The following is a 27910-nucleotide window of genomic DNA, read 5'->3' on the forward strand; positions in this document are numbered from 1 at the left end:
TATCACATCAGATGGAACCGTGGTTCTCCAATGAGAGTTAGTGAAGCCTCAAATTCTGAGTACAATAAAATTAGCAATGGAAACGGGATAGTAAAGCATCTAAACGTTTAGTGCAATAGTCAAATAATGACTAAAAAAATATAACTTTGTACGCTCCATTAATTACTCAGAGTTTTTTTTTTTTTTTTTTAATTGTTTATTTTTGCAATGGTATTGAGTAGACAATGAGAAAGATTTGGCTCGTGCAAGAGCCCAATGGCTTTCCAAATGATGAGTTTAGTACACAAATATGCCAAAGTACGTGTTCGAGATACCTTAAGTAACAACATCATTGCTACTGTCATCCGTTGTTATTGTTTCAAAACGAGCAGTAAAAAGGTTAACAACACTTTAATACAGAAGAAAGGAAGAGAAAACAAAAATAAAAAGATAAAAGAGAACTGAACTGCGGGCCGGGATACCGGTCGTCTCGGCCCAACGGTAGTGGTTGGGGTGGGGGGGGGGGTGTCATACTTCGGTCATTTGTTTGTTTTTGCGTCCCCTGTCAGTTATTTAGTCCTTATTGGTCACTGTAGGTCTCCCAAGGTTCCCATATCTTAGTGAAAGCTTTGGTGGAGCCTCTAACTTGGGCCGTGAGTTTGTCCATAAGATGGCATTCTTTAATCTTATTGATCACTATTGATACTGGGGGGGTGTCTTGTTGTAACCAGGTTTGGGCTACTGCTCTCCTGGCCGCTAGAGTTATTTTATTAAACAGTTGTTGGTTTGTTTTGGGCCAATCCTCCTGGGGTTCTGGCCAGCAGGAGAATGTTTTGTTTTTTTTAATCATTATCATTATAGGATTTCTTTAGCTTAAAGGGATTCTCCAGTGCCAGGAAAACAAACCGTTTTCCTGGCACTAGAGTCCCGCCCCCCATCTCACGTTTCAGAAACTTATCTGAATCCAGCGTCGATGTCCCTCGGCGCTAATTCAGGCTCCGACCACCGCTCGCGCGCACATTAAAGCTCCCCATAGGAAAGTATTATTCAATAATTTCCTATGGGAATTCCAGAGACGCTGGAGGTCCTCATGCATAGCGCCAAAAGTCGTCTAAGAAGCTGGAAGTCCCTCTAGTGCCTGTCTGGTAGACAGCCACTAGAGGAGGACTTAACCCTGCAAGGTAATTATTGCAGTTTATAAAAACTGCAATAATTACACTTGCAGGGTTAAGGGTGAAGGGAGTTGGCACCCAGAGCACTTCAATGGGCTGAAGTGGTCTGGGTGCCTACAGTGTCCTTTTAATAAATATATTTATCATCCTAACAGAGATCTTCATATTAAACACACATTTTGCCAATATTAACATAATAATAAATTCACACGAAATACATTACAAACAGTTGTTTGTTTTTTACAAGACTATGTACTCACCTTGATTTCTAAAGTGCCACCAAATGCCATTTTAAAGTTGCCCTGTGGATCTTTGTTAAAAACCCTTTGAAAGGTCTGTTTGAATAAGGACGTGTTGAAAGAATCTCCCATTACCATGTATCCACTGTGAAAATAGAAAGAGTGAGAATTAACTCGCGGCGGTTAGTTTACAAAATAAAATAACAATGCTTTATTTTTACTAAACATAACATTGCATACTCAGACGATACATCTTAATATTATCTAACATGTCAATTTAAACAATTATTGCTCCAAGAAAACTATATTTTATAGCAGTAAATAATCTTAAATCCTCTAGTTAATTTTAAACAGAAGTTATTCCAGTAGGAACTTAGGGGAACACAGTTCCCTTGCTATATTTGCAGAGGGACAGGAGGTCATATAGTTCTCTCTCCGAAGGGATTAGTACTGCTTACACTAGAGGATCGTTCATAACAGAGGACAGTGCAATTTGTGCTCTGCAAACTTATTCCCCCTCCCCCCCCATTTTTTCTGGTTTCTTCAGTTTGCTACAAGGAAGCAAACATATATAGTTGCAAATTCATGTATAGTAACACTGCTGTCTGTTTTCTTTGGAAGTACACCCAACTATGAGATGCACATTAAAGACGGAGGTTTCAAAACATTCCAATGCTGCGGAAGTATCAAAATTAACACCATTTGCCTTCTGTAAAAAAAAAAATATGTTCTTCTTGATCCGTAAAAATAAGATGTTATATTTTTAGGGTGTGACTGTCATCAGGAATGTCCTATGGACATATACTCCCCAACTGTTGGGAGTCTCGGACAAGAGGAAGCATATCAAAAAACAAAGATAAATCATAGGCGACACATGACCAACAGTGTGAATACCAGCCTTCGGGACACGAGTCGTGGGTTTGCACAGAGGTATGTCAATAGGCCCGAATTGTCGCGTAGGAAAAATGTCTGTAAATGGTTTTATCCATGAAAAAAATGTCAGAAGCAAGACACAAGATAAAACAAAACAAACTGAATGGTGAGATATAACGTTTTAAATAAATAATTTTGAAGGATATCACAGATATCACAATCATATGGTATTTTAAAAAATGTGTATATCTCTGTTGATTTGTTTAGTTTTTTTTTTTATAAATTTGCTCGGAATGTATGGTTCGCTTGTTTTAATCAGAATAAGATATTTCTCTATGACTCTTGATTAAAAACACGTCAGAAAGTTCTGAGAACTGTTTCTTTTTGTCCTGAGCAGAGGGAAACTGGGAGCTGTTCGGTTTCTGCTTCGTGCTTTGAGTATACCGTATCTTCTGTCAAAGATAAATCCGATTTGATTCCAGAATGACTGACTATACTGAAACAGTCAGAAATTCCGAGTGATATTTACAGCTCGACCTAAAACAGACTGGTAAGATGAATGTAATAATTACCTGTTAGGTTGTTGTTTTAAATTGATTTCTGTAAAGAAAATGTTGCGACAGTGAGGATTTAGTAATGTGAATGCACGTTTTGTGGCTTAGAACAAGAAAAGAGAACTAAATGATACAAGTAATTTGTGTCTCAAGTTCTATAGAAAATATAACAATACAGCGAACTGAAATGGATGCGTTAACGGGAGGGAAGTGTTGACAGGAAAGCCCAGATGACAGACAAAAGGACATTTAAACTAATTGATCATGTTTTATCTGCTTGCTACCAAGGCTCTTGTAAACATCTCTTAGCAACTCATAACATCTTATTAAATCTGACATGTAATGCTCACATCATAAATTAAGGAGGAGATGACTTTACCCCTAAGGGTTTAACTGGAGAGCAAGTACCATAAATAATGTTCTGCTAATTACATAAATTTGTTTATATGTATTTCCTATAAAACAACCAATTTGCTGTTACATTGAATCTTTTGTTCTTGTGGGTTGTTATGTAAGGAAAGTCTTATATCACAGAAAAACAATAAATTATATTGTCATACTTAAAGAGGCACTGTATGCACCATAAGCTTTACAGCAGGGTCACATCAAACAGCCAATCATCTCGCAGACTGCCAACAACGGGAGTTTAGAAATGCTTTTATTCTCCAATGCCTTTCACAATTTTTCATTATTTCAACTATCTCATTTTCCGTCCAGATTTGGAGGTCAGTGATATACTGTGTTTGTTGTCAACCTGATTGAAGACGATCGCAGTCAAAGACTCCACGCACTGTAACCCATGCATTAAGCTGTTGCTCTGGCACCCCTTTTATCAGGGGGTGCCATAATAAACCTTTATAACAGAACTTTATAAATTGTTACTTAATTGTTTATAATTCCAGTGATTGATATTTATGTAACCTGCAAAATGGAATCTAAATAACTGACGCCAAACAATTTTTCTCATGCCTTTTTTCTAATGTCCTCTAATAAATAAATAAATAAATAAATAAATAAGAGAGTAAAAAAAGTATTAAAAAATAAACTGTTCTTGGTTAAAGCTGCTTTTAATGTATGAAATAGTAATATTTTAATAGAGCAACACACGAACACAGACGGGAGACAATTAGCACTAACGCATATTATCCCTATGGTTAAGCTAATAATCTGTGGCTTGTGTAAAATTAACAGGACACTATAGTCACCAGTACAACTACGGCTTATTGTATTTGTTCTGGTATGTATAATGAAACCCTTCAGACTTTTTACTGTACACACTGTTTTTTTTTTTTTGTTTTAGAGAAAAGGCAGTGTTTACATGACAGCCTAGGGATACCTCCACTGGCCACTCCTCAGGTGGCTACTAGAGGTGCTCCCTGGGCGGTGCTGGACAGTGTGCAGCACTGACATTCAGTGTGTACACCCAATGCATGGAGACACTTAACTTTCCTCATGGAGATTCATTGATTCTATGCATCTCTATGAGGAGATGCTGATTGGCCAGGGCTGTGTTTGGCTTATGCTGGCTCTGCTCCTGATCTGCCTCCTTGACAATCTCAGCCAATCCAATGTTTTCCTATGGGAAAGCATTGTGATAGGTGGAGATCACCACGTCTGATGATGTCAGCCATGGAGGCAGATCAGGGGCAGAGCTAGCAGCAGCAGACTGGAATAAATGTACGACAACTATATTTGGGAAGACAAGGAGGGTAGATAGTGATTTTAACACTATAGTGTTCCTTTAACTGAATGCATTAATAAATGTACACAGGTTGGCTTGAGTCAGGCCCTCATTGCTGATAGTGGACACCTTTACTACAAAAATGTGTTACTGAACAAGGAGATAACACATTTCACCATTTAATAATTGTAATTTGAATGCATTATGTAGAACATACTTACAAATGATAGAAATCCCAAATGTATTCACCTCAGGAGCTTCCTGCAATAAGATCTGCCCAGTAGTTGACATGTCAGCAAGTCCTGTCTACTAATTTTCAAAGGGAGTAGTAAGCATATGTCATAAATCCTTGACCAGCCGGGGTTTAAAGAAACCCTGTGGGAACCACAATAATCTCATCGTAATTAAGTTGTTATGGTGCCAAGAGGTCCCCAGTGCAGGCTCACCTTTAGGGTTTAAACCGTTAATAAACAGTTTAACTACAAAGTGTTGAATCCAGCGCCGGTTAGCTCTGCTCCTCTCTTTCCACTTTTGTCCAAGACTTGAATCAAGAAGCCTTGGACAGGGGCACAGCTGAATAACACTCTCAGCCAATCAATAGCTCCCCACTTTTTTCAAGCTTTTTTGCAAATACGTACTTTTCAGACCCCTAAAGCACTTTAGCTTGTTTTCTGTGTGAAGAGCGTGTCCTATTTTTTTTTATTTCACAGAAAGTGATACTTTTATAAATTAACCTTGTTACACCCCCTTGGCTCCCAAGCAGACAACTGGGCCTGTTACTTCCTGGTTTTTTAGCTCTTTGGAGCTAAACTCAAGAGGCAGCAATTGCCAAGAGCATCTGCCTTGCAAAGACTTCTCATTGGGCTGCATTAGGAAGTCTGTGATTGGACAGCCACAGAAAGTCTCGGCAGGGTTAGAAGGGGAGGGCTTGCAAATGATGCTGACAAGAGAACTGCAGGTTTTGTAAGCTGTTTTTGAAAAACCCCAAATAAAAAAAGTCATTGTTTCTGGTTTATCTACTAAACAGTGATTTTTAAAAAATTATTTTGTATTTGGGCAGTTTAAGGGCTATTTAGTCTAGCACTTGACAGCAATTCCGTTATTCACAGAAGATGAATGAAACTACTGTATAAGCTGGGTACAGTTGAACCCCAGCTCTTGTCAGCTTATTAAAAAGTTTATTCCATTCACAAAATGCTTTTAGAAGTAGCCTTGATGGAGATATGTATGGCATAAACATGATGGTAAAGGCAGGAGGAAGAACAAGTGAATAGAACGTGAATCCTAACACTATGGCCATTCTGAAAGAACAGATTGGCATGAATTAATGCTGTCTGACCAACAAATAAAAAAGTATGAATAAAAAAAAAAAAGAAAAAAAAAGAAAAAATAATACATAACCTCTAGTTAGTTTTTGGTAGCTTACAATTGTGGTTCAAGGAATTATCTGGATGTACATGTTTGTAGTACAAAGGTTTTGTTTAATCAGCTATATTGCCTTGATATCATACACTGTCTGTTTGCATATGACAGAAGAGACTGATTTCAGAAATAGATTTTAGTTTCCTTTTTATGGTTAATCCTGTCTGAGAAAGCTGTGTGCTCAGTTAATATACATTCGAAAACATTATTTTTGTTTTTGTTGTCTGTAACCACATCACCCATATTTATGTATGTACAAAATGTGAAGATATCCAACGTATTACGTGTGATCTATAAAACATTCACAAAGAGTGGATCTGCAAAATTAATCAGTTACAGCCACATACTGTAAGTAACATGGATATTCTAAACAGTAATTTTGTGCATGCCAGAAAAATTTTAAAAATAGCCAAAAAATATTTTTCATTTACATCTTTCATAGCCGACCAGATGTTAAGATGTAGGCACCTTGGGATCTCACACAGTTCACCCAGCGTCTCTTCCACTGTTCAAAACACTCTGTTGTATTTACCTGGATCTCATCGACTGTTTCAAATCTCTACCTTTTCAAAAGGTGATTTTAATTTTGGGAAAAGCCAGAAGTCGCAGGGTGCCAAATCTTTCAACAGAATCTCAACCATCTTTGAAGTGTTTATGCCACACTTTTAATTGCCCTGCACTCATTGCATCGCGCCCGAAAGCCTTCTGAATCATCCCAATAGTTTCCGCGGAGGAATGTTCAAGCTTAACGCAAAATTTTACGCAGATTCGTTGCTCTACAGGCTCAGTCATTTTAAATGCGACGGCCACACAATATACAAGCTCACTCAACGACGTCTAGCACCCCCACTGACTAGTACAGTGAAGTCATTGTTGTTCATGCATGTGCATTCCAGTCCAGTCTTCTTGGATGCCAGGTTACATCGATGTTGCGCAAACCATTCTCGATAGATTAACAATGGCTGGACTTTTTCTGGACGGACCTCGTGTATATATGTATATGTATAGCTGGTTAGTTATTTTACACCTTTACACAGATCAATTTTTCCTAGTAACCAACTAAACATAAAAATTGTTAGCTGATGAGGAAGCAAAAATATATACGTCTTTACAGGACCAACTACACAGATGAACATACGGCATTATTAATGAAGTATGTAGACAGTATTACCCAGTATAGTTTGGACAGCACTTCATTTCCATGAGCCCAGTCTGGTCCAGCGCACAGGCATAGATGTCAATCACATGGCCGGATGTAGCAGCGCGGTTTGCCAGAGCTTCGAAGTGCTGAGAGCAAGAAGGAAAGGAAGAATTTTTATGTTGGGGCAAAAAAAAAAAACCCATAAGGTTAAAATGTTCATTTAAGTATTAACATGCTATATGGAAAATTCATTTATCAAGCAGGACAAGAAAACTCTAACACTGGATATCGTCATCTGTTTTTAGACTTTAACCACTACACTGAAAATCTTGGTATATACCAAACATGAAAAGAGAAATTATTCACAAAAAGGAAATGGAACATGATTATATTTAACCGAAAGGGCAGTGCTTCAGCCAAGATTTGTTTTGGATCTGCTATGGAAATGTAATGTTCTAATACAAATTATAAATATTTCCACAATCTGTCTTCAGAGAACGCATCTTGCCATCAATCTAACAATGGTTCTCACAAGTTCTATGTTCTATTTCGAATACTGAAAACAGAAACCCTGGTGTACAATATAAACATCTATGAATAATTACTATAAGAGAGAACTATTTTAAGGCACTGTTTTAATTTGACAAAAGGGAAGAGGATAATGAACAAGGGTAACTAGAGTGGGCTAGACTGAGTGGTGCTAGTATATTCTAACTGGGTTAGAACTTTTCCAGAGTAACTCTGCTAAGAATTGCATACTACCTTGTGTTTTATCACATGTTACACATCCTTTTAATTCTAAAAGCGAGCAGTTCATTGCTTCGTTTTGAATGTGTGCTTCTTTACTTTTTTGTAAAAATCCAAATGGAAAATAATGGGTTTCTTGTAATAGAATTTTCACGCTATAATAAATATTAGGTATCTGGGCAGATTACATAACCCACCTGCAGGATTTCAAAATGTTTAGCTCCCAAGTTAATGTTCTTTTCACTGCAACAGCACAATAGCTAGATCTTAATAAATCGCTAAATTTGGGGTTCTATAATTTCTTCCTGCAGCAGAGAAACATTTTCATTGATAATGACATAAAGTTCCGTGTTATCAACAGAAGGAACCACATCCGTTTAAAAAAAAATAAAAAAATCATTTTTGAAACAGGAGGCACTTCCTGATGTGATTATGTACAACTTAAACTGCAAGTTTCCCTCTATAAAAGGAGTAGGCAAACTTCGGCACTCCAGATGTTGTGGCCTACATCTAATTCAATGTTTTGCCAGCATTACGGCTGTAATAGCATTATGGGAGATTTAGTCCACGACATTTGGAGTACCGAAAGTTGCCTACTCCTGCTCTATTTAATGTTCCAGGTTTATCTTTTACACCAGTCAGTTGCTTTTAATTTCAATTAAAGAAACACTTAGTAATAAAAACATTTATTCCAAACTTCTATTTAGGTCACTGCCCCTCCAGTTTGCAATAAAAAAGCAGATTTGCTTAACTTTTAGCCCTCGCTGTGCCAGTGCCCGTGCTGCTGCTGCCGTGCTGCTGCCCTCTCCCTGCCTGAGATCGTCAAGGTTAAAAATCGCAACTAATTCAATGCTAATCCGTAGGGAACAATTGCGCTGGGAGGTGCACATGTGCTAGAAATCGCTGCACTGCACCAATCATATGCTCTCTGTCATGTGATTGAGAACTGAATCGGACTTCGTTCTAACAGTGGAAATGCCTCCAGTGGTCTGTCAGAAAAACAGATACTAGAGGTGTGCTTAACCCAGCATTGTAAATATTGCTGTTTCTACAAAACAGCGATGTTTTACATTGCAGGATTAAACAGCAGCGGCACTAATCCCAGACCACATGGAGTGTGTATTTAAAATCTTTAAGGTCATTTGAAATCATGCCTAGAGAAAGGACCTGAATGTGAGTCACATCTATTCTACAGAAAAGCATGATATTAAAAATAACCATCACATAATATGAAAGAGGTCAACTGTAAGCTCGTTTGAGCACGGCCCTCTTCAACCTAATGCTCCTGTAAGTTTTTGTAATTGTCTCATTCATTGTTAAATCTTCCCCTTTGATAATATTGTAAAGTGCTACGGAACATGCTGGCGCTATATAAATACCAGTAATAATAATAATTGTGTTCCCTCACCCCAATAAATGCTACTGAAGTGTTTATGGTGAGGGGAAAGGTGGAACAGTGCTGTAGATATATGTACTAAACACGATTTCTCAGCATTTCTGTGTTCAGGGTGACTTTGCAGCCCCATGATACCACGGTCTTGGGCATTTGCAAAACATGGCATGCAAGCATAGTGTGCTAAAATCTCTGTAGTGACTGTCCCTCTTTAAATATTAAGACACATATGTTTATTTAACGCCCTTACCATATCTATGCTTGTAGTTGAATGGCTTTTCCTTTATTTTTACGTTTTATGTTACAGTATTCTACATTTATAACAAAATATGCAAACAATGTCATGTTTTTTTTCTTCCAAAATATCTAGATGGTGCGTCTTAGACTCTAATATTATAACAGGGAAAGAAGATACGTAATGCTCACCTTGGTTGCCTTTTTGACATGTTTAGCATTATCTTTTTCGATGTCATGCCAGGAGCGGATTGGGGTCTTTAGGTCGTCTCCCACTACCATGCCGGGCCCTTGAGTGGCTGGTCCCCCGATGAACATCATAATCCGGGCCCCAGTATTAGGAAATGTACACTGTTAAAAATAAAGGTCAATTCCAGCATCAAAATGTTTTTCCACGTACCGGTCACAAACCTTTTTTACTAAAGACAGACTCTGGGGTGAAAATGGTTAGTGGGCCTGGAGCGTAGGGCAAACCTCTGTTACAGGGAACAAACTCTTATCCCATAAGTAGTTTATTACTAAAACTCTGTATACTGTTGGCAGCCATACAGTGGAACTGCTCTGTATACTGACAGGAGTTATATAGTGAGAGGAGAAACAGCTCAGACTAAGGTGTGCGTGCAGTACGTAGACTGCACCTGTAAAACATGGATACAAAATCTGAGCTAGCGGATTGTCAACAGTCAGAGGGGGAGTTCCGTTCTAGTAAAAAACACCTTGAACTAAGGTCTGGCAGAGTTAAATTCTGAATTGCTGCATAGACAGGGTATTTGACTATAAGCTCTTCAGAAAGTGGTTATATTGCTTACAGTAACCCTTTAAACGCATCATTCTGCGTAGCTCGAGATTACGGTTTTAACAAAATGTGTTGTCAGGGTTTCCAGATCTCTAAACTCAATGGACTTATTAATATCTAAAATAATAGACTACTACGTTATTTACAAAGAATATAATTTCTATGCAATAAGGAAGGTGTACTAAAGATGCAATCGGTAGGAAGCTGGACATGTAGTGAAGATATTATAAACCACACCTAAATAAAATTACAACATAAGGAATAGCTAGCAAATAAAAAAAATGTATGGCAAAAATATCTAGAAGGTCTCCAGTGAATCCACAAACCAGATCAAATGTGCTAATATACTGTATTTACTCGAATCTAATGCGCCATCGAATGTAATGCGCACTTCAATTTTTAAAAACTTGGAAGCTGAAAAATGTTTTTGCTGGCGAATGTAATGCGCATTTATATAAGATACTACTATATAACATTGTGCTACAATAAAAATGTTTATTGCCATATATTGCCATATAGTAACATTGATGGTATTTTAAGTCTTTTCTTTCTTAAGCCCTCTTTCAGGAACAAAATTTGCCAGTGTGACTTCGCCAGTTTTAATTCGCCTGTGTGACTTCGCCAGTTTTAATTCGCCAATGTGACTTCGCCAGTTTTAATTCGCCTGTGTGACTTCGCCAGTTTTAATTCGCCTGTGTGACTTCGCCAGTTTTAATTCGCCTGTGTGACTTCGCCAGTTTTAATTCGCCTGTGTGACTTCGCCAGTTTTAATTCGCCTGTGTAACTTCGCCAGAATGAAATTCGCCAGTGTGACTTCACCCATTTTTATTCACTAGTTTTAATTCACCTGTGTGACTTCGCCAGAATGAAATTTGCCAGTGTGACTTCACCCGTTTTAATTCACTAGTTTTAATTTGCCTGTGTGACTTCGCCGGAATGAAATTCGCCAGTGTTACTTCGCAAGTTTTAATTCACCTGTGTGACTTCGCCAGTTTTAATTCACCTGTGTGACTTCGCCAGTTTTAATTCACCTGTGTGACTTCGCCAGAATGAATTTCGCCAGTGTGCCATCGCCAGAATGAAATTCGCCAGTGTGACTTCGCCAGAATGAAATTCGCCAGTGTGACTTCGCCAGAATGAAATTCGCCAGTGTGACTTCGCCAGAATGAAATTCGCCGGTGTGAATTCGCATGTGTGAATTCGACAGAATGCAAATCCCTGGAAAATTTTGAATTTTGCCCTGAATGTAATCCGCCTTCAAATTTTTAAAACGGTATTTTACAAAAAAATTGCACATTAGATTCAAGTAAATACGGTAATTAAGGAAATTGATCCTGGTTGAGGAGAGAAAAATACATATATAATCCTGCCAGCTACCCATCCTGACATAGTGCTGGACTGAACATTCTGAGTTTGAAAGCAAGTACAAAAAACCCAACAGATATTGTTTAATCACAGGACTAGAATATCTGTTCCTTCAATATCATAATTTTTTTTTTTTAAAGCTGTTCTCCGGTGTGAAGATAGATAAGTCCCACTTTCTACATTACCTCAAGAAGCCCGACTGCGATTGAGAGGGCAGCTCCCGATGATCGCAGAGGCCTTTTGCTCTGTAGGACTGGCCAAGGATCCCGTTGTAGCTCACCCAATAGATCAGTGAGGTTCATATCTATATTTTGTACGGGTTGTAGAAATCTGCAAGAAAACACAGAATCAGAGAAGAAAGTGATGGACGATGACTGATTTTGTTCAGAATTTGCAGCTGAACTGTGATTGTTTCATGATGGTCAGTATTGAAAAATCCCAAAACAAAACCATTTATACATGGATAGAAAGAAAAACTGATATGTACAAATTTGTGCAATGTCAACGCAGGAAGCTGGGAAGTGTTAACAGTTTTTTGTTGCTGTTATAAATAATTATTTTAAAAGTTTTTTATTCTCGTTGAATTAATGAGGTGCAAATAAATATTGTTTATATATTATGATGGCGCGTTCTCTTTGAAGAAATAAAGACAGGGTTATGAGTTGTTGCAGAGATGAAAGAATGAAACAACTGGTACATATTTGCTTTCTCAATGTTCCTGTTTGTAAGTAGCAAACAGCTGAAATGTTTGTAAAGTAAATGTTTGAATTTTGGAAAAGTCAAAGTTTGAATGCTGTGAAGCTAGTTTGCTTTGCAAATAATTATTTTTGCGGTGCCATTTCATACGTAGTATCCAAATAAGATTTCTTCCTCTGATCCTCTAAATCTTAAAGGGACACTATAGTTACCAGAACAACTACAGCTTATTGTATTTGTTCTGGTGAGTCTAATAAGTCCCTTCAGGATTTTGCAGTAAACAATGTTTATTTTTAGAGAAAAGGCAGTGTTTATATTACAGCCTAGGGATACCTCCACCGGCTACTCCTTATATGGCTACTAGAGGTGCGTCCTTGGTCAGTGATGCACATTGTGACTGTCATTCAGTGTCTCCACGCTGAACTTTCCTCATAGAGATAGACTGATTCAACGGATCTCTATGAGGAGATGCTGATTGGCCAGGGCTGTGTTTGGCTTGTGCTTGCTCTGCCCCTTATACGCCTCCTTGACAGTCTCAGCCAATCCAACAGTCTCAGCCAATCCAATGTCCAAGTAGGCAGATCATGGGCAGAGCCAGCAGCAGGCAGGAATAAAAGTAAGATTTTACAATATTTAGGGGGTCGGGGCAGGGGTGGCTAGTTGGTGTTTTAACACTATAGGGTCGAAATACAGGTTGTGTTCCAGACCCTATAGTGTTCCTTTAAACCTTAGCTGCAATTTTGCTACATTGCCTATTACACACTTTCTAACAGTGTGCTTACTGCTACAGATTCAAGACTGATTAGACAAGGGTCAGTCCAACTTTTCCTTATCCTTGTTGTAAACCCATCTCTTGGATTGGCCTAAGGAACATCACATAGAAGTTACAGAAAGCTCAGTTGCCATTGCACAGAAGAAGATCACAACTGACAACTATGAAAGGAATCTGAAAGGAAGTCTAGCCCTAACATGCATTCTAATTAACAATATTGTTTCCCCAGTCACTATAGCTATAGGCCAAAACATTCCTTCACTATTAGAAACAGGTGACCTATACACAGATATCCTCAAGTTACACTACTGTATGTTAAATAGAAAAAAGAAAACCAGTTAGAACAGTCTTTAAATTTACAGCTCATTTTCCTAAATCAAGAATTTTGTAAACTATGTGATACGTTTGCATTGGTTTTCTTGCTTCTTTCAACGTCCATTCAAAACTTCATTTGATTTCCGATTTTCTGATTGTAATACAATCAGTATTGAAAACTGGAGGAAAACTCTCTTTAAAACTACTACACGAACTTAGAATTAGTAAGCATAATGCAAAAAAAGTTGTGAAATTGCTCCACGTGAAATTATATATTTCTGCAAGTGAATGTAAGTATAAACACTAAATTTAAAAAAGGTAACATTTTCATAGGCCTCGAACTAAACGTTTGCTGATTTTTTCTTGAGTTTATGCTTTACAACAGGGATGTCCGGTCTTGGGACTCCAGTTACTGTTCAAGCTTTCAATTTGCATAATGATGAAAAGTGTGTAACTACAGGAGCCGGAGAAGGAAGACTGGATAGCCATAAAACAGAATAGAATGACAATTACTAAACAGATTGTTGCATCATTACATAATGTTTTGTCCCAAGAATGTCCCCTTCTGCTCTTTCTGATTTCTGAAAATATAGTGATTGAATAGGGCCGTCTTGGTTTCTTGTCTCTGTTAAAGGGAATCTAAAGTGTAAGGAATACAAAGCTGTATTCTTAACACTATAAAGTCCTTGCCCCCCCCCTCGTGTCCCCGACCAATAAAAGGGTAAAAAATCCTTTATTTACCTGATACGTCGGCGTTCCATTTTCTCAGACATTATCCAATGCTTTCCTATGGGGATTTTACTGACGTTGGATGTCCTCATGCAGAATGTGAAGACATCCAGCATCACCTAAAGTCCAGTAAAATCCCAAAAGATTTGATAGGCAGCCACTAAAGGCTGTCTTAGTGCTGGAATGAAAACATTGCAGCTTCTCAAAAAATACAATGATTTACAATGCAGGACTAAGTGGTACAGAGACACGGCAACCAGACCATTTAAATTAGATAAACGTTTCTGGGTGCCTATAGTGTCCCTTTAATATTTTGTATGTCAACCACTTGTTATCAATTATCTCCATTCTATGATCGTAAAGTGCTGTGGAATATAGTGGCATCATATATATATATATATATATATATAAATAATAAATAATACCTGTTGGAAGGAAGAGGCTGCTGAACTTGAGGTCCACGGCCAGCTTGTGCTGCTGGAGGTTTTTGCAATGACAGCATTTCCTAAAAGACATTTACAAAGTAAGTCCTACAGAACATAGATGAACTTCACAGCAGACAGGCTGCCCACTGTTTAAAAAAACCAAAACAAATAACTGGCCCTCATGGGGGGGTATCTATTAACTAATTTTATTTTATAAGTTCGACAGGTATTAAGGATTTTTATTTGGCCTTTTTTGGGATTGAAAAAAGAAGGTTTTAGAAAAAAAGAAGACATCAAATGGTAAGTATTTTTTTAAATTTATGTACATGTATTTAGCTTTATTGTCTCCCCCCTCACTATTTTTAGGGTGAGGGAGGGAGGTAGGGCTTTATTTAATTTTATTGGGGTGGGGTTGACTAGGGGCTTGTGGATCCCTAGTCACCTGGGGAGGTATGTTTACATTTAGCCCCCACCCGTCGCCCATGGGTTGAGGCTGGAGAGGGAGGACAATAGGTCGTCCCCCATTGTCATTTAAGGCCCCCACTCGCTGCTCATGGGTGGGGGGAGGACAATAGGTCCCCCCCATTGTCATTCAGGGGCCCCACCCATCACTCCTGGGTTGGGGGCTGTGGGGAGGACAATAGGTCTCCCCTCCATTGTCCTTTAGGGCCCCTACCCGTCTTTCATGGGTGGGGGACAAGGGGAACCCTATGTCCCCCGTTTAGTTGAATAGCTCCCACTCGTGTGGCACGAGTGGGGGCACTACGTCCCCTCCCCCGCTAGTTAATAGATGCCCCACCATGGGGCCATTTATTGGGGGGTGCTTTATTTTTTTTTTTACAACAGTGAGCAGCCTGTGTTTACTAGACATACCCCTACTCACAATATAGCAAGTAGGGGCAGATTAATAACCAATACTAAGTAATCTTTACTTAGTATAAGTAAAGTTGGCTGAAAGACCAATCTTGGTCTTTCAGCCTTTTGGTAGATAGCTCCAAATACTCCTGATACTGTGGGAATTAGGGAGCTATCTACTAAGTGGCTGCAAGATGCAGCCGCAGCATAGATCAGATCGGAATTTCATTTGAATGAAATTTTGAACCGACCTAAAAGTACAGAATGTCGTCCTAACATGAATGAACAAACTGTTCTCATTCTGTTAGGACGAATTCTGTAGTTTCGCCAGCGTTCTGTCTAAATGACAGGACATTCGGGAATAGTGAAAGCAGACATCGCAAGATCATGGAGAAAAGTGTGAGTATTGTGGGAAAATTTCTTTGACCAACTTGAGCTGGTCAAGCGTAGGAAATATAAATAAGACAAAGTAGTCCCTACTTTGTCTTATGTTTAAAGAAAACTAGAGCAGAAAGGAAGAAATGAAGAACAGATCCTGAGAGAGGAAGAGAAGAGAAAGCAATTAGGGAAAGGTAAGTTCGGCATGATAGTGCAGCTTTAAGCCAGAAATAAATATGGTTAAGGAAGTACAAAATGTAGCTCTACTGAAGAGGACATTCTGAAGAGGACATTCACAATTAATGAATACAGATCCTTTATAACAGTATAATTTGCTGATGATGGCTTATATTTTTACCTGGAGCTGTTTTGCCGTCACGTCTTTAGTCCCTCGGAAGACATAACTCTTGGAGATGCCTTCACAACCCAGTTCATGCACATGCACCATCCTTCCAAAGGTGATTAATCCCACCAATGCCGTGGGAGGTAGCAAGCTGAGAGACATCTGCATAGATTCTTTCAAGGCCTGAAGGTCTTCCTCTTCCATGCAAGTGTCCACCACGTAAAGAAAGATCAGTGGCATCTGAGGACCTCTCTGAGAAAGCACATCAAAGTAAAATGAAGGAGCAGAAAAGTGCCAAAATATTAAAATTAAAGCCTCAATTTAATATTTTCCGATAAACTTTTAAAATTATATTATATTTCAAAACGTATTTCAATTTGGTTTTATATATGTGATATATTATTTGATATTTTATAAATAAAAAATTTATAAATAAAAAATGTCAGTGTCATCGTGTAACTTTCCACAGATACAAATAGTTTTTATTGCTATTTCTTCAACTGCAATTATTTAAAAAGGAAGAGAAAGCAATCATGTGGGAGAGCAAGAAACTCTAAATATATGAGCCCTTTGACTAATTTAACCCCTTAAGGACACATGACATGTGTGACATGTCATGATTCCCTTTTATTCCAGAAGTTTGGTCCTTAAGGGGTTAAAGGAACTCTATAGGATCAGGAACACAAACGTGTATTACCGATCCTATGGTTTTAAAAACCCATGTATGGTACCTGTCCCCCCTTGCACCTCTTCAATAATAAGAAAATATACCTTATTCAAAGTGCAGCGCGGGATCTGCCTCCTTGGCCGACACCAGAATTGATGATCTCAGCCAATTACAATGCTTTCCCATAGGAAAGCATTGGGTTGGCTGAGTGTGGCAAATCTAGCCACTTATAGATCTAAACTGTATCTTTAAACCAAACTGTATATTTCTTCTGCTATTCTCTGTATCTTGCAATGTATGCGGCATTCGTGTGTTACAGCACACGAATAACGCTAATGTTAAGCCTGGTTATCCACGAACAGTGAATCACCACACTGTTCGTGGAATAAGCAAAGTACCGAATGGGAGACCACCCATAGCAGGCCGTGTGTCTCCAATTAGGTACTTTGCAACATTGTATCTATGTTAATTGCGGTTAGTTGTGGGTGGCCGCCATTCGTGTACAGAACAAGAGGCGGCGGCCATCTTTGTTCGCGGAAAGCCAGCGGGGTTTTGTCGTCGAGTGCCTGGAACTAAAATTGGCTACTCAGCAACACAAGCCCCGCTGGACTTCCGAGCCGTTCGGGAGTTTACCGTTTTCGGGACTTTCATTCCCTCCATTCAGGCAATCGGTTAAACGAAGTGGTCCTGATAAGGGAAACTGAATGGCATTCGTTTTTTTGTGCTGGGATCTGAGCGCAAGTTCACTTAACTGTGCGCCCAGGTCCCAGCTATGTAATAAATGGTTAACTAACTGTCTAGCACAAATACTATGTTGGTTATGGATTTTAATGTGAAAACTGTGTTCCTCTGTACCAAGGGATAATCCCATTAGCAATGCATTCTGGGATAATTATCTCCTTGGTACACCAATGTATGATGGGTATTATGTGTGTAAAACCCAGTCCCCCGTGTAGTCCCCTACTGGACAAACCCTGCATTGGGACTTGGGAAACCCTGTACATTTGTAACCACATACTGTGCCAGTAATTAAAAACCTCAGTTGACCTCCAAGCTATGTGTCGTCTAGTTCTTGGGAGGAAGGGATTGTAACTACGCTACCTGCCTTTTGCCTGTTTTGTACCTGCTTCATCCTGTCTACCAGCGGAGATACCGTGGATAATACTACTACTCCGCTACACTGAGATTGTCAATTCTGACGGTCTCAGCCAAGGAGGTGGGGCAGAGGCAGGTCCAAACACTGCCTAGCCAGTCAGCATCTCCTTACAGAGATGGATTGAATCAATGCATTTATATGGGAAGCATTCAGCGTCAATGGCAGTGCTCTACTGGAAGCACTTCTAGTGGCCGTCTGTGGAGTCGCCACGGGAGGTGTAACTAGGCAGCAATGTAAATACCGCCTTTTCTCTGAATAAAATATTAAAGGGACACTATAGTCACCTGAACAACTTTGGCTTAATGAAGCAGTTTTGGTGTATAGAACATGCCCCTGCAGCCTCACTGCTTAATCCTCTGCCATTTAGGAGTTAAATCCCTTTGTTTATGAACCCTAGTCACACCTCCCTGCATGTGACTTGCACAGCCTTCCATAAACACTTCCTGTAAAGAGAGCCCTATTTAGGCTGTCTTTACTGCAAGTTCTGTTTAATTAAGATTTTCTTATCCCCTGCTATGTTAATAGCTTGCTAGACCCTGCAAGAGCCTCCTGTATGTGATTAAAGTTCAATTTAGAGATTCAGATAAAATTATTTAAAGGACCACTATAGTGCCAGGAAAACATACTCGTTTTCCTGGCACTATAGTGCCCTGAGAGTGCCCCCACCCTCAGGGACCCCCTCCCGCCGGGCTCTGGGGAGAGGAAAGGGGTTGAAACTTGTGTTCTGTTTAATTAAGATTTTCTTATCTCCTGCTATGTTAATAGCTTGCTAGACCCTGCAAGAGCCTCCTGTATGTGATTCGAGTTCAATTTAGAGATTGAGATACAATTATTTAAGGTAAATGACATCTGTTTGAAAGTGAAACCAGTTTTTTTCCATGCAGGCTCTGTCAATCATAGCCAGGGGAGGTGTGGCTAGGGCTGCATAAACAGAAACAAAGTGATTTAACTCCTAAATGAATGTGGATTGAGCAGTGAAATTGCAGGGGAATGATCTATACACTAAAACTGCTTTATTTAGCTAGAGTAATTTAGGTGACTATAGTGTTCCTTTAAAAAGCCTGCAGGGACTTACTATACTTACCAGAACAACTACCACATTACCAGTTGTTCTGGTGACTATAGTGTCCCTTAAAGGCTAGTTCAAGGTAAAACAACTATAGAAAATTGTAAATTGGGCAACTAATTTACAGCATCTATTAGATATGTGACATTTAAAATCAGATGCATCTTGAAATTAAGCAATCATATCTTTGCTGTGGCAAAACAGGAAGTACGAGGTTTAAAAAGGTCTTTACCTGCACTACATATTCAATGCTTGAAAACTGGGGTAGGAGTTCGGCAGGTTGGTTCACCTCAGATATTCCAGCATATGTAGGAGGGAACTGAAAGGAAAGAAGCGTATTAAACTCTGTCAGCGATCAGCTGTGGTAAAGACAGATTAATATATCTGACGGTACAAGATCATTATGGCTTTTCTACCTAAAGTCAAAAGCATTTCAAAACACACGTGGGACTTTCCACTATAGCAAGGCTGGTCATTTTCATTGTGCTCGGTTCTCTGAAAACAAATCCTCTGAGTTTCGCTTTACTTACTGCTAAACAATTTGATACAGAATTGGTCCCTGCAATGTTCAAACAGATCTTATTGCGGCAGTGAGATTCGACTGCAAACAGCTTCAGCCAATCTAAAACCAAACTGGAACTGGAGTGCGTTGAAGTGGTCTGTGTGTCTATAGTGTCCCTTTAGGGTCAAGTGGGTTAAACTTTTAAGGGTGCAATTACCTTAGTTTGTATTAGGGGAATTGGTAAACAAATAATGAAGAAGAATCAGCTGTAATGTGGTATATGCAAATCTAAATTAGCAAACCCATACCTCCCAAGTGTCCCTACTGCGGAGAGACAGTCCCTATTTTGGGCCCAGATCTCTCTGTTCCTGTTTTTGAGGACCTCCATATTTTTGGTGCGTCTGAGTGTATAACAGAGCTCCACAGCAATAATAATCACAGTGATATGTCTTTAAACTACAATAAATGTGTTTAGAAATTAGTCTGTGCAAATAAGATGCATTGTTCTTCTAAATTACATTATAGTTATATAAATTATTATTAGTAAGTCACCTAATATTTCTCATAAAAGCGCCATCACTGGCCATCCCCCTAAAATTAAAGTATCACTCTTTATCCATTTGAAATGTTGGGAGGTATGCATTCTTAGCAGCTGGTCTCTTTTCCACTAATCTCAGTTGCTTTATCACCCTTTAAATAAGACTATGTGTGGAGATAAACAAATGATTCTTGCCACGCTCTGCCTACTTGTAAATAAAATATGTTATTTTGAATAGCTTTACATGATGATGCTGTTATATTACTTCTACTGTGCTAATTTTTACTATTACTTTACTGAGAGGGTAGTGGACGCATGGAATAGCCTTCCAGCTAAAGTAGTAGAGGATAACACAGTGTTTAAGCATGCGTGGGATAGGAATAAGGCTATCCTAGAACAGGGACTAATGAAAGTATTTAGAAAATTGTGCAGACTAGATGGGCCAAACGGTTCTTATCTGCTCAATTTACATGAGGCAAACATTTTTCTTTACGGTTGTGCATCAACTATATGTCCCAAAGTAAGCCTTAGAAAATGCATGCTTTTCCAGCATGCTGTGCAACATATGTAAAGACACATTGACAAGTATCACTTTTAAATACATCAAACAAACATTAATTAAGGCTTCCTTAGCAATTGCATGCAGATTAACAAAAAACATTTCATGCCCATGCATGGGTTATGACCTGAATGAACAATTTCATCATATTGTGTTACCTTTGCATTTTGCATGCATTTCCCCCACTTTATTAACCCCATATCACTCATAAGCAAAAGCAGCAGTGCTAACCCACCACTTAGCCACAAAAAAAAGGACTGTCAGGGGAGTGATTGCTGGTGGGTCACGAAGAGAGAACTAAACATCTTGAAGGACGTAACCCAATAACATATGACATCATTCATATCCATTGGATGTTTGATGTTTGTTTTGATTGTGTGAGTTTGTATGTGTTGTCTCACCTGATTTCGTTGATAGCAAAAATTGCAAGCCCACAGTTTTGCTCTGTAATCCACTTGGCTGCAAAATGAAATACAAGTATCTGATTCAGTCCTACTTTTCAAAATCTCAACAAAACAAAAAAGGTTTTACAAATTCTATAAAATTAGTTTACCATTCAAAAACAATAACATATCAGATTATGGCATTGTATCCATATTAGACATAAAAAATAAAAAATAAAAAAAAAAGGGAGCACTTTTTTAATGGCTTCGGGCAGAGCTCTTGCTTCAATGTTTCATCTATGTTTGGTATCTCTTTGCTAATTGCCAAAAGACGGCTCAGGGATTCCTTTCATAGTGCCATGCATGTTCCCTCACAGTTCACGCACATGTTACATGGAAGTCAAGCTCATTTACATTGTATGCCTTGGCAATGCCAGGACACTAACATACAATGTAGATAACACAAAAGAAAAACAGCACAACTCATAGCCAAGCTCTGGTTAGCTATTTGGTTGTGCAAAACACACAAATGTAACAATTGTACTTCAAAATGAATTAAAGGGACACTATAGTCACCTGAGCAACTTTAGCTTAATGAAGCAGTTTTGGTGTATAGAACATGCCCCTGCAGCCTCACTGCTCAATCCCCTGCCATTTAGGAGCTAAATCCCTTTGTTTATAAACCCTAGTCACACCTCCCTGCATGTGACTTGCACAGCCTTCCATAAACACTTCCTGTAAAGGGAGCCCTATTTAGGCTTTCTTTATTGCAAGTTCTGTTTAATTAAGATTTTCTTATCCCCTACTATGTTAATAGCTTGCTAGACCCTGCAAGAGCCTCCTGTATGTGATTAAAGTTCAATTTAGAGATTGAGATACAATTATTTAAGGTAAATTACATCTGTTTGAAAGTGAAACCAGTTTTCTTTTCATGCAGGCTCTGTCAATCATAGCCAGTGGAGGTGTGGCTAGGGCTGCATAAACAGAAACAAAGTGATTTAACTCCTAAATGACAGTGAATTGAGCAGTGAAATTGCAGGGGAATGATCTATACACTAAAACTGCTTTATTAAGCTAAAGTAATTTAGGTGACTTTAGTGTTCCTTTAATATTTTATCATGAAATAACCTATGTGATCATGTTTACCACCCTTTAGCAAATAAGACCCAAGTGCCTGTAAAATCAGACTTGTCAGGACACAGAACTACTAAGAGGGTCTGATTTTACACGTCAGATGTTTACCCAACAACAGATCACATTTCACTTGGACCAAGTCCAGGCAAGTTTGCAACGTCTTCTGTTTGAAAGGAATTTTAGAAAGGATAGTTCTACTTACTCCTGAATGAATACCTACAATGCTATACGACACATTGAAGATCACAACGCTTCGCTATAAAATTATTTAGTGAACCACTTTTCAGAGTAATCAAAGCAAAGCTGTGCCTTAAATGTGTGCTGCGGGGGTAGGCAACCTTCGGCACTCCAGATGTTGCGTGCTACATTTCCCATGATGCTTTGCCAGCATTATGGCTGTAAGAGCATTATGGGGGATGTAGTCCAAAATATCCTCTTTATCTTTAATGAGAAACTGTGGGATGAAATTGACTATCTATATTTAAATGTATTATACAGTAAGGTATACAAAAAATATCTATTATCTGTAAAGTTCCCAGTCAAATCACTGTTGAGTGGGCCTGCCTTGAATTCTTGCCAAATTAAGGTGACAACTTCAAGCAAATCGTTTCATTTAAGTCTATAGGGTCTTATTCTATTCTATACACCCATACAGGGCAAGTATTCTACCCTCAAAGAGCAGTTCCACTTATCCCACTGGATTAGTGTAACCACTCTAAAAAATGATATCAGTCATATCACAGTTTAGTGAAACAAGCTATGGTTTGCTTTTGGCATAGCCAGAGTCATCCTATGCACTGGATTTAATGGGTAGATTTTTCTCTCTCTCTCCAAGAAACTACAGGAACTTCTAAAACAGGTGTATTTATTGTAAGATCATGGATTTTATTTAAGTAATGATGCAACTTATAAAAAAGCAAAGGTTGCACAGTTTTTTTTAGATAATTTATAAGTAATGGGGATGGGGATGCAACCATCAAATGTCTAGGTTTTCATCAGATACTAATCCAAAACAAATATAGTGTAATTGGGCTGTGATTATTTTCTCATAGTGTTTCATTTTAATATACATTTATTTATTGTGATTTATATTTCCCAGTCTTATTTCTGCTGGTGTATATTAATGAATTAAATTGTAAGAAAGCAGGGATGCTATTCTAGCACCATAATCATTGAAATAAGCTAAGTGCTTAGAGTGCCTCACGTGGTCCCTGTAAACTATAATTACTCGCTAAGTATCAGTAAGTAGTTTACAATGGTACTTTAGAAAGGATGTCCCATTGAGTTGAAAGTTATACATCAACATGTCACAAAATATTTTTATGAGAGAAAAGGAAAAGCATTTGAGCCATCTCTCTCATTCCAGTGGTGGTACAATCATATACCACCCTTATTGTTTTTTTAAATAGTTTCTATGCTACACACTCACAAAACACATATAACATGAACTATTCCCTCCCCAGAATGTTGTATACCTTGGGGCAGATTATTTTTATTTCTGCTGCTATTGCTAATAAGTCTTTCAACTCCTCACAAGGTTACAAGGCTAACGGCAACTAATCAGTCTCTAAGAAAGAATCTAAAGCAGTCAAAATAAATTGGTTAATGTAAAACTATTGGGTGTTGAAAATTACCCCACATATATTTTATTTATTTATTCAGTTGCATGTTTTTATTGATTATTGCTACATCGGATGAACATAAATACATTGTTTTGTTTATACAAAGCCACATTTGAGCCATTGATCGGTTACACATCATAGATTCAGTCGAAATATCATTTCACACACACTATATATATATACCCATACATATACATATACATTTCACCTCACATATGTATACTTATACATTCCACTGTCCAACCACAACCACTGGGGAACCATGACATTTTACTTCCTGGTTCTCACATATTCATGAGCAACACCGACTTCAGATATGTTGAGGACCACATTCTCCGATTGGGTATATCTCTGATTATGCTAGTCTTCATTTATTAAACTTGACTCAAAAGAAATAAAAAATTAACTGTTGTTGAGTAATGCTTATATTCTCAATCATGACGGATCATGCTCCTCTGTATTACAAGACTCAGTACCTTTACAAGTACATGTGGTTTTTGAACAATATTAATGAAAGGGTAAAGAGAGTAAATTAACAGAGTAAGAAGTAAACAATCATAACAAAGTGTTCCAAACATTTTGGTTAAAGTGTTAGCATTGTCACTTCCTCGTTTTGTGTACTTGGCCATCAATAACACAGGGATTCGCGTTTCCACTACCCTTCCCCCCTAATCTCCTTAGGGTTGCTCTTGAGGAGATCCTCTTGTGTAATGCCTCCAGAGGTCCCAGAAAAAGGCCTCTCCTCTGCCATTCCATATATTAATATGAGCCATCTCGTCATAAGAATAATTTAGTGACAATTGTTAAATCACCTTGTCTCTGGATGGGACCCTGACTGATTTTTTTCTGTTGAATTAGTTATTATCAAACTCACCATATGCCATTATGGTTTCAGGGCCACCAGATATGGTAAATCATACCCTCCCTTGTAAGAAAACTCCAACATAGGTTGGATACCCAAGGTTATATATGGGCTAAACTAGCCGGTACCAGACACAAACGGTAAACTATTTTCTGTATGGTTTCCAAATGTGTAGAGCATTTCGTCATCACTCTAGATCAGCGGTTCCCAACCCAGTCCTCAAGTTCCCCCTAACATTCCAGGATTTACTGATTACCCGGTTGTATCTAAGGTGTTTTTAGAAAGAATGGAAAAAAAAACATTTTAGACACAACAGGGTTATCTCTAAATTCTGGACTGGTGGTGGGTACTTGAGGACTGCGTTGGGAACCCCTGCTCTAGATGCTTTAAAAGCCCACCTCCCTTGGTCCTCAGTTAATTGGGTTCACATATCCTTCTCCCATGCTAGGTGACCAATATATCATAGAGGGGAGTTTTATTCTAGGACTCATTCCCAAGCATATTTTCTGAAACATGGTCAGTCGGCCCCCCTTATTCTGCTTTAATCCCTTTTGCTAATTTATCGCCTTTCTTCTTCTGCTTTCTGTGGGACATCTTCAGCACCCATGTAGGGAGTGTTCTGCAATAATAATATGACTTGGGTTTGCTAAAAACAGCCTGTTGCTTGTGGAGCTCTGTCTCACACTACCATCTTTCTCAGCAGCCAAACCCCCCCCCCCCATTATTTATTTTTAAAGGAACACTCTAGCTGTAAAATCACTTCAAATTGTTCAGTTTGTTAGCATTTTATTCTCTCTCAAACTCTCCTAAAGGGCTTCAAAGTGGAGCTTTAGCCACACCTACATGCCCTGTCTATCAGAAAGGCAGAAATTATACTTGCCAGCTCTCATACCACTGAGCAGGTATATTGTCATGGATAACACACTGAGATGATTTAATGTTTTCCCATGGTGGAATTAGCGATAGCTGCGCATGTGCTTAATATCCTCAATGCATCTCTGTGGATGATATAATTATCTCTAGCCTTAGGAGCACTTAACCGTTTGAGCACATTACAAAGCACTCAACAGGTAAAAAGTAATAGGAATTATATATTTAGTTACAAAATATATTTAGAAGATTAGGCTCACGAACACCTTTAACTACATACATGCTAATTGGTGATAACCTACCACAAAGGATTGAGCACAGCCCTACATGTGGTCCTGCTGCAAAGAACCGGTTCATACTGTATAGGAGGCAGGTCAGGTCTCTCTTTCAATGGTGTGAAAAGAGAGGCAACTGGAACCACCATCCGTGTGGCCTCCAAGCGGCTTGAAGGCCAAACATTCCAGCTGAAACGGACACCATCTCTGTCTTCATTCTGCTGAATAAACTCCAGGAAGGTTGTCATGGTCAGATGTGAACACGTTTTCTAAAAAAAAACGACAAAAAACAACCATACTTAAGCCTTACTTATGGGAAAGGATGATAACGCTGGTTTTGTATGGCTGTCAGGGGCAGTGCTTCACGTCACTTAGCAACATACTAATTTTCTACTTCACCTTTAATGACTACCTATAAAGGTGGTAACTGCTACTGACAATAACAACATTCCCCTGGGCTTTGTGAATATTAGAAGGTTTTTATTTTATTTCAATATAGGATATTCTCGTGTTTGAACCACAAAACATGTCAATAGTTTCACGTGTGGTTCTACATTTTTGATACACAATTTTATATAATTCTAAAATTATGCGTAAACATAGGCAGACCCACAAATGTAACTTGAAATGAATATATTTATATTTCACATTATTGGTTCTTAACATGTAGAAGACAGAAGATGCTCTTTTCTGCAACTTATACTCCACCTACATAAAATGTGCATGATTATGTTAAAAAATAAGTAATGTGTGTACATAAGACATTTACAGCTATATGGGAGCCGTTTTACTTGATAAACATTGGTTATAGGACGGGGTGGTATTAATATAGAGTAATTCACTGTGTGAATTATCAGGATTTTTTCCAGCTCAACTATTGATACCAATAATTTGAAAATCAAAAATCACTAAATTACCCATATAGTTCAACGGGGCACCCGTATTTTACGTTTTAAAAGGGAGATTTAGGGAATATGCCCATATTCCCCCCTCCTCCAAAAAAGGACTGTGTTCATAAAAATAAAGTTTTTGAGTGATTGGTGACTGGTGGCAACCTTTCAGCTGTTTATCTGAATATATGTTATATTTAAAAAAAAAAAAAATATATATATATATATATATATATATATATATATAAAGAGCTTATTTGAATTCGTGTAACTACTTCCAGTCTTAAAACCTTTAGAAAGCTATGTACTTGTCTTATCTTCTTTGATTTAAGTTATTTAACCCCCGTCTGGGCGCTTACTAAATGCACTGAAAAAGTGCCTAGAATTTATGAAAACACATTGATGGTATAACCAGTCTTAATATAAATGAACACAACAGAATTTTGACTAAGTGCTTAACAGACTGAGCCATCATTTATACAATAAAGGGTTTATTCACTAAACAGTGAGTTCTTGTGAACACAGACAGTAGTTACAAAGCAGACAGTGTGGAGAACGTGTCCCACTTCAATATTTCAGCCTAAACGTGCTGGTCAATTGATCACTAGATTCACTATTTAGTAAGTAAACCCTTAGATCAGAAAAGCTAGTGGTTCTTAATTTAATGTACAGTAATTCAAATAAACCCTCCAGCAGGTCATGAATGAGAGTGGGTGACACCTACTCTCACTCACTCACATGCAGACACTCCACTGCTAGAGAAACTTCACTCATACTCCCCCAAGTTCAGACTTTCCCCATTAACCCTTCCTCTCCCCCCGTGTCTCACTCACTGCCCTGCTCAGGGCTGTCACTCACACTCAGCCTCCCCCATACACTGTCTTCACTCACTTTGGAGTGTCTACGTGTCTCACCCACCTCGCAGCACTCACACTTACCTCCCTGCTCTCACTCCCCAGCTCCTACCGCTAGCTCTCTCAGCAGCCGGGCAGCGCACCGTGTGACGTCACCAGCATGGCGGCGCCCAGTGCCACGTCAAGGAGCAGAGAGCAGCTTGTGAGTGACAGCTCCTCGGAGATCAGTGGAATGTTCAGGCTGCAGGGATACACTATCCGGAGCTTGGAACACACAGAAACCATGTGACAGGCAGGGTTACAGTTGCTCTAGGTACTGATACTGCCATATACCATAAATAATAATGGTGATGGTATATGGGGGGATTCCTGTATAAAGGCAGACAGAGACTGGAGTTTGGGGAGAGGGGGGTGCTGAACTTC

General features: G+C 38.7%; 1 protein-coding gene across 1 annotated transcript in view; it reads right to left on the reverse strand.

Annotated features, from left to right (window-relative positions):
- Window positions 1-27694, reverse strand: part of LOC134583330 (protein transport protein Sec23A) — a 68046-nt gene extending 40352 nt beyond the window's left edge. Inside the window, exons 1-10 of the mRNA XM_063440210.1 lie at window positions 27572-27694; window positions 25771-26012; window positions 20999-21056; window positions 19231-19317; window positions 16125-16361; window positions 14534-14613; window positions 11782-11926; window positions 9628-9786; window positions 7092-7207; window positions 1412-1535 (exon numbers count right to left, since the gene is read on the reverse strand). Of these exons, the coding sequence (XP_063296280.1) occupies window positions 1412-1535; window positions 7092-7207; window positions 9628-9786; window positions 11782-11926; window positions 14534-14613; window positions 16125-16361; window positions 19231-19317; window positions 20999-21056; window positions 25771-25991 (1227 nt within the window). The 5' untranslated portion in view covers window positions 25992-26012; window positions 27572-27694. The remainder of the gene's footprint in view (window positions 1-1411; window positions 1536-7091; window positions 7208-9627; window positions 9787-11781; window positions 11927-14533; window positions 14614-16124; window positions 16362-19230; window positions 19318-20998; window positions 21057-25770; window positions 26013-27571) is intronic.
- Window positions 27695-27910: the final 216 nt, after the last annotated feature.

The sequence above is a fragment of the Pelobates fuscus genome, chromosome 13 (genome assembly GCF_036172605.1).
Source record: "Pelobates fuscus isolate aPelFus1 chromosome 13, aPelFus1.pri, whole genome shotgun sequence".
NCBI lineage: Eukaryota > Metazoa > Chordata > Amphibia > Anura > Pelobatidae > Pelobates > Pelobates fuscus.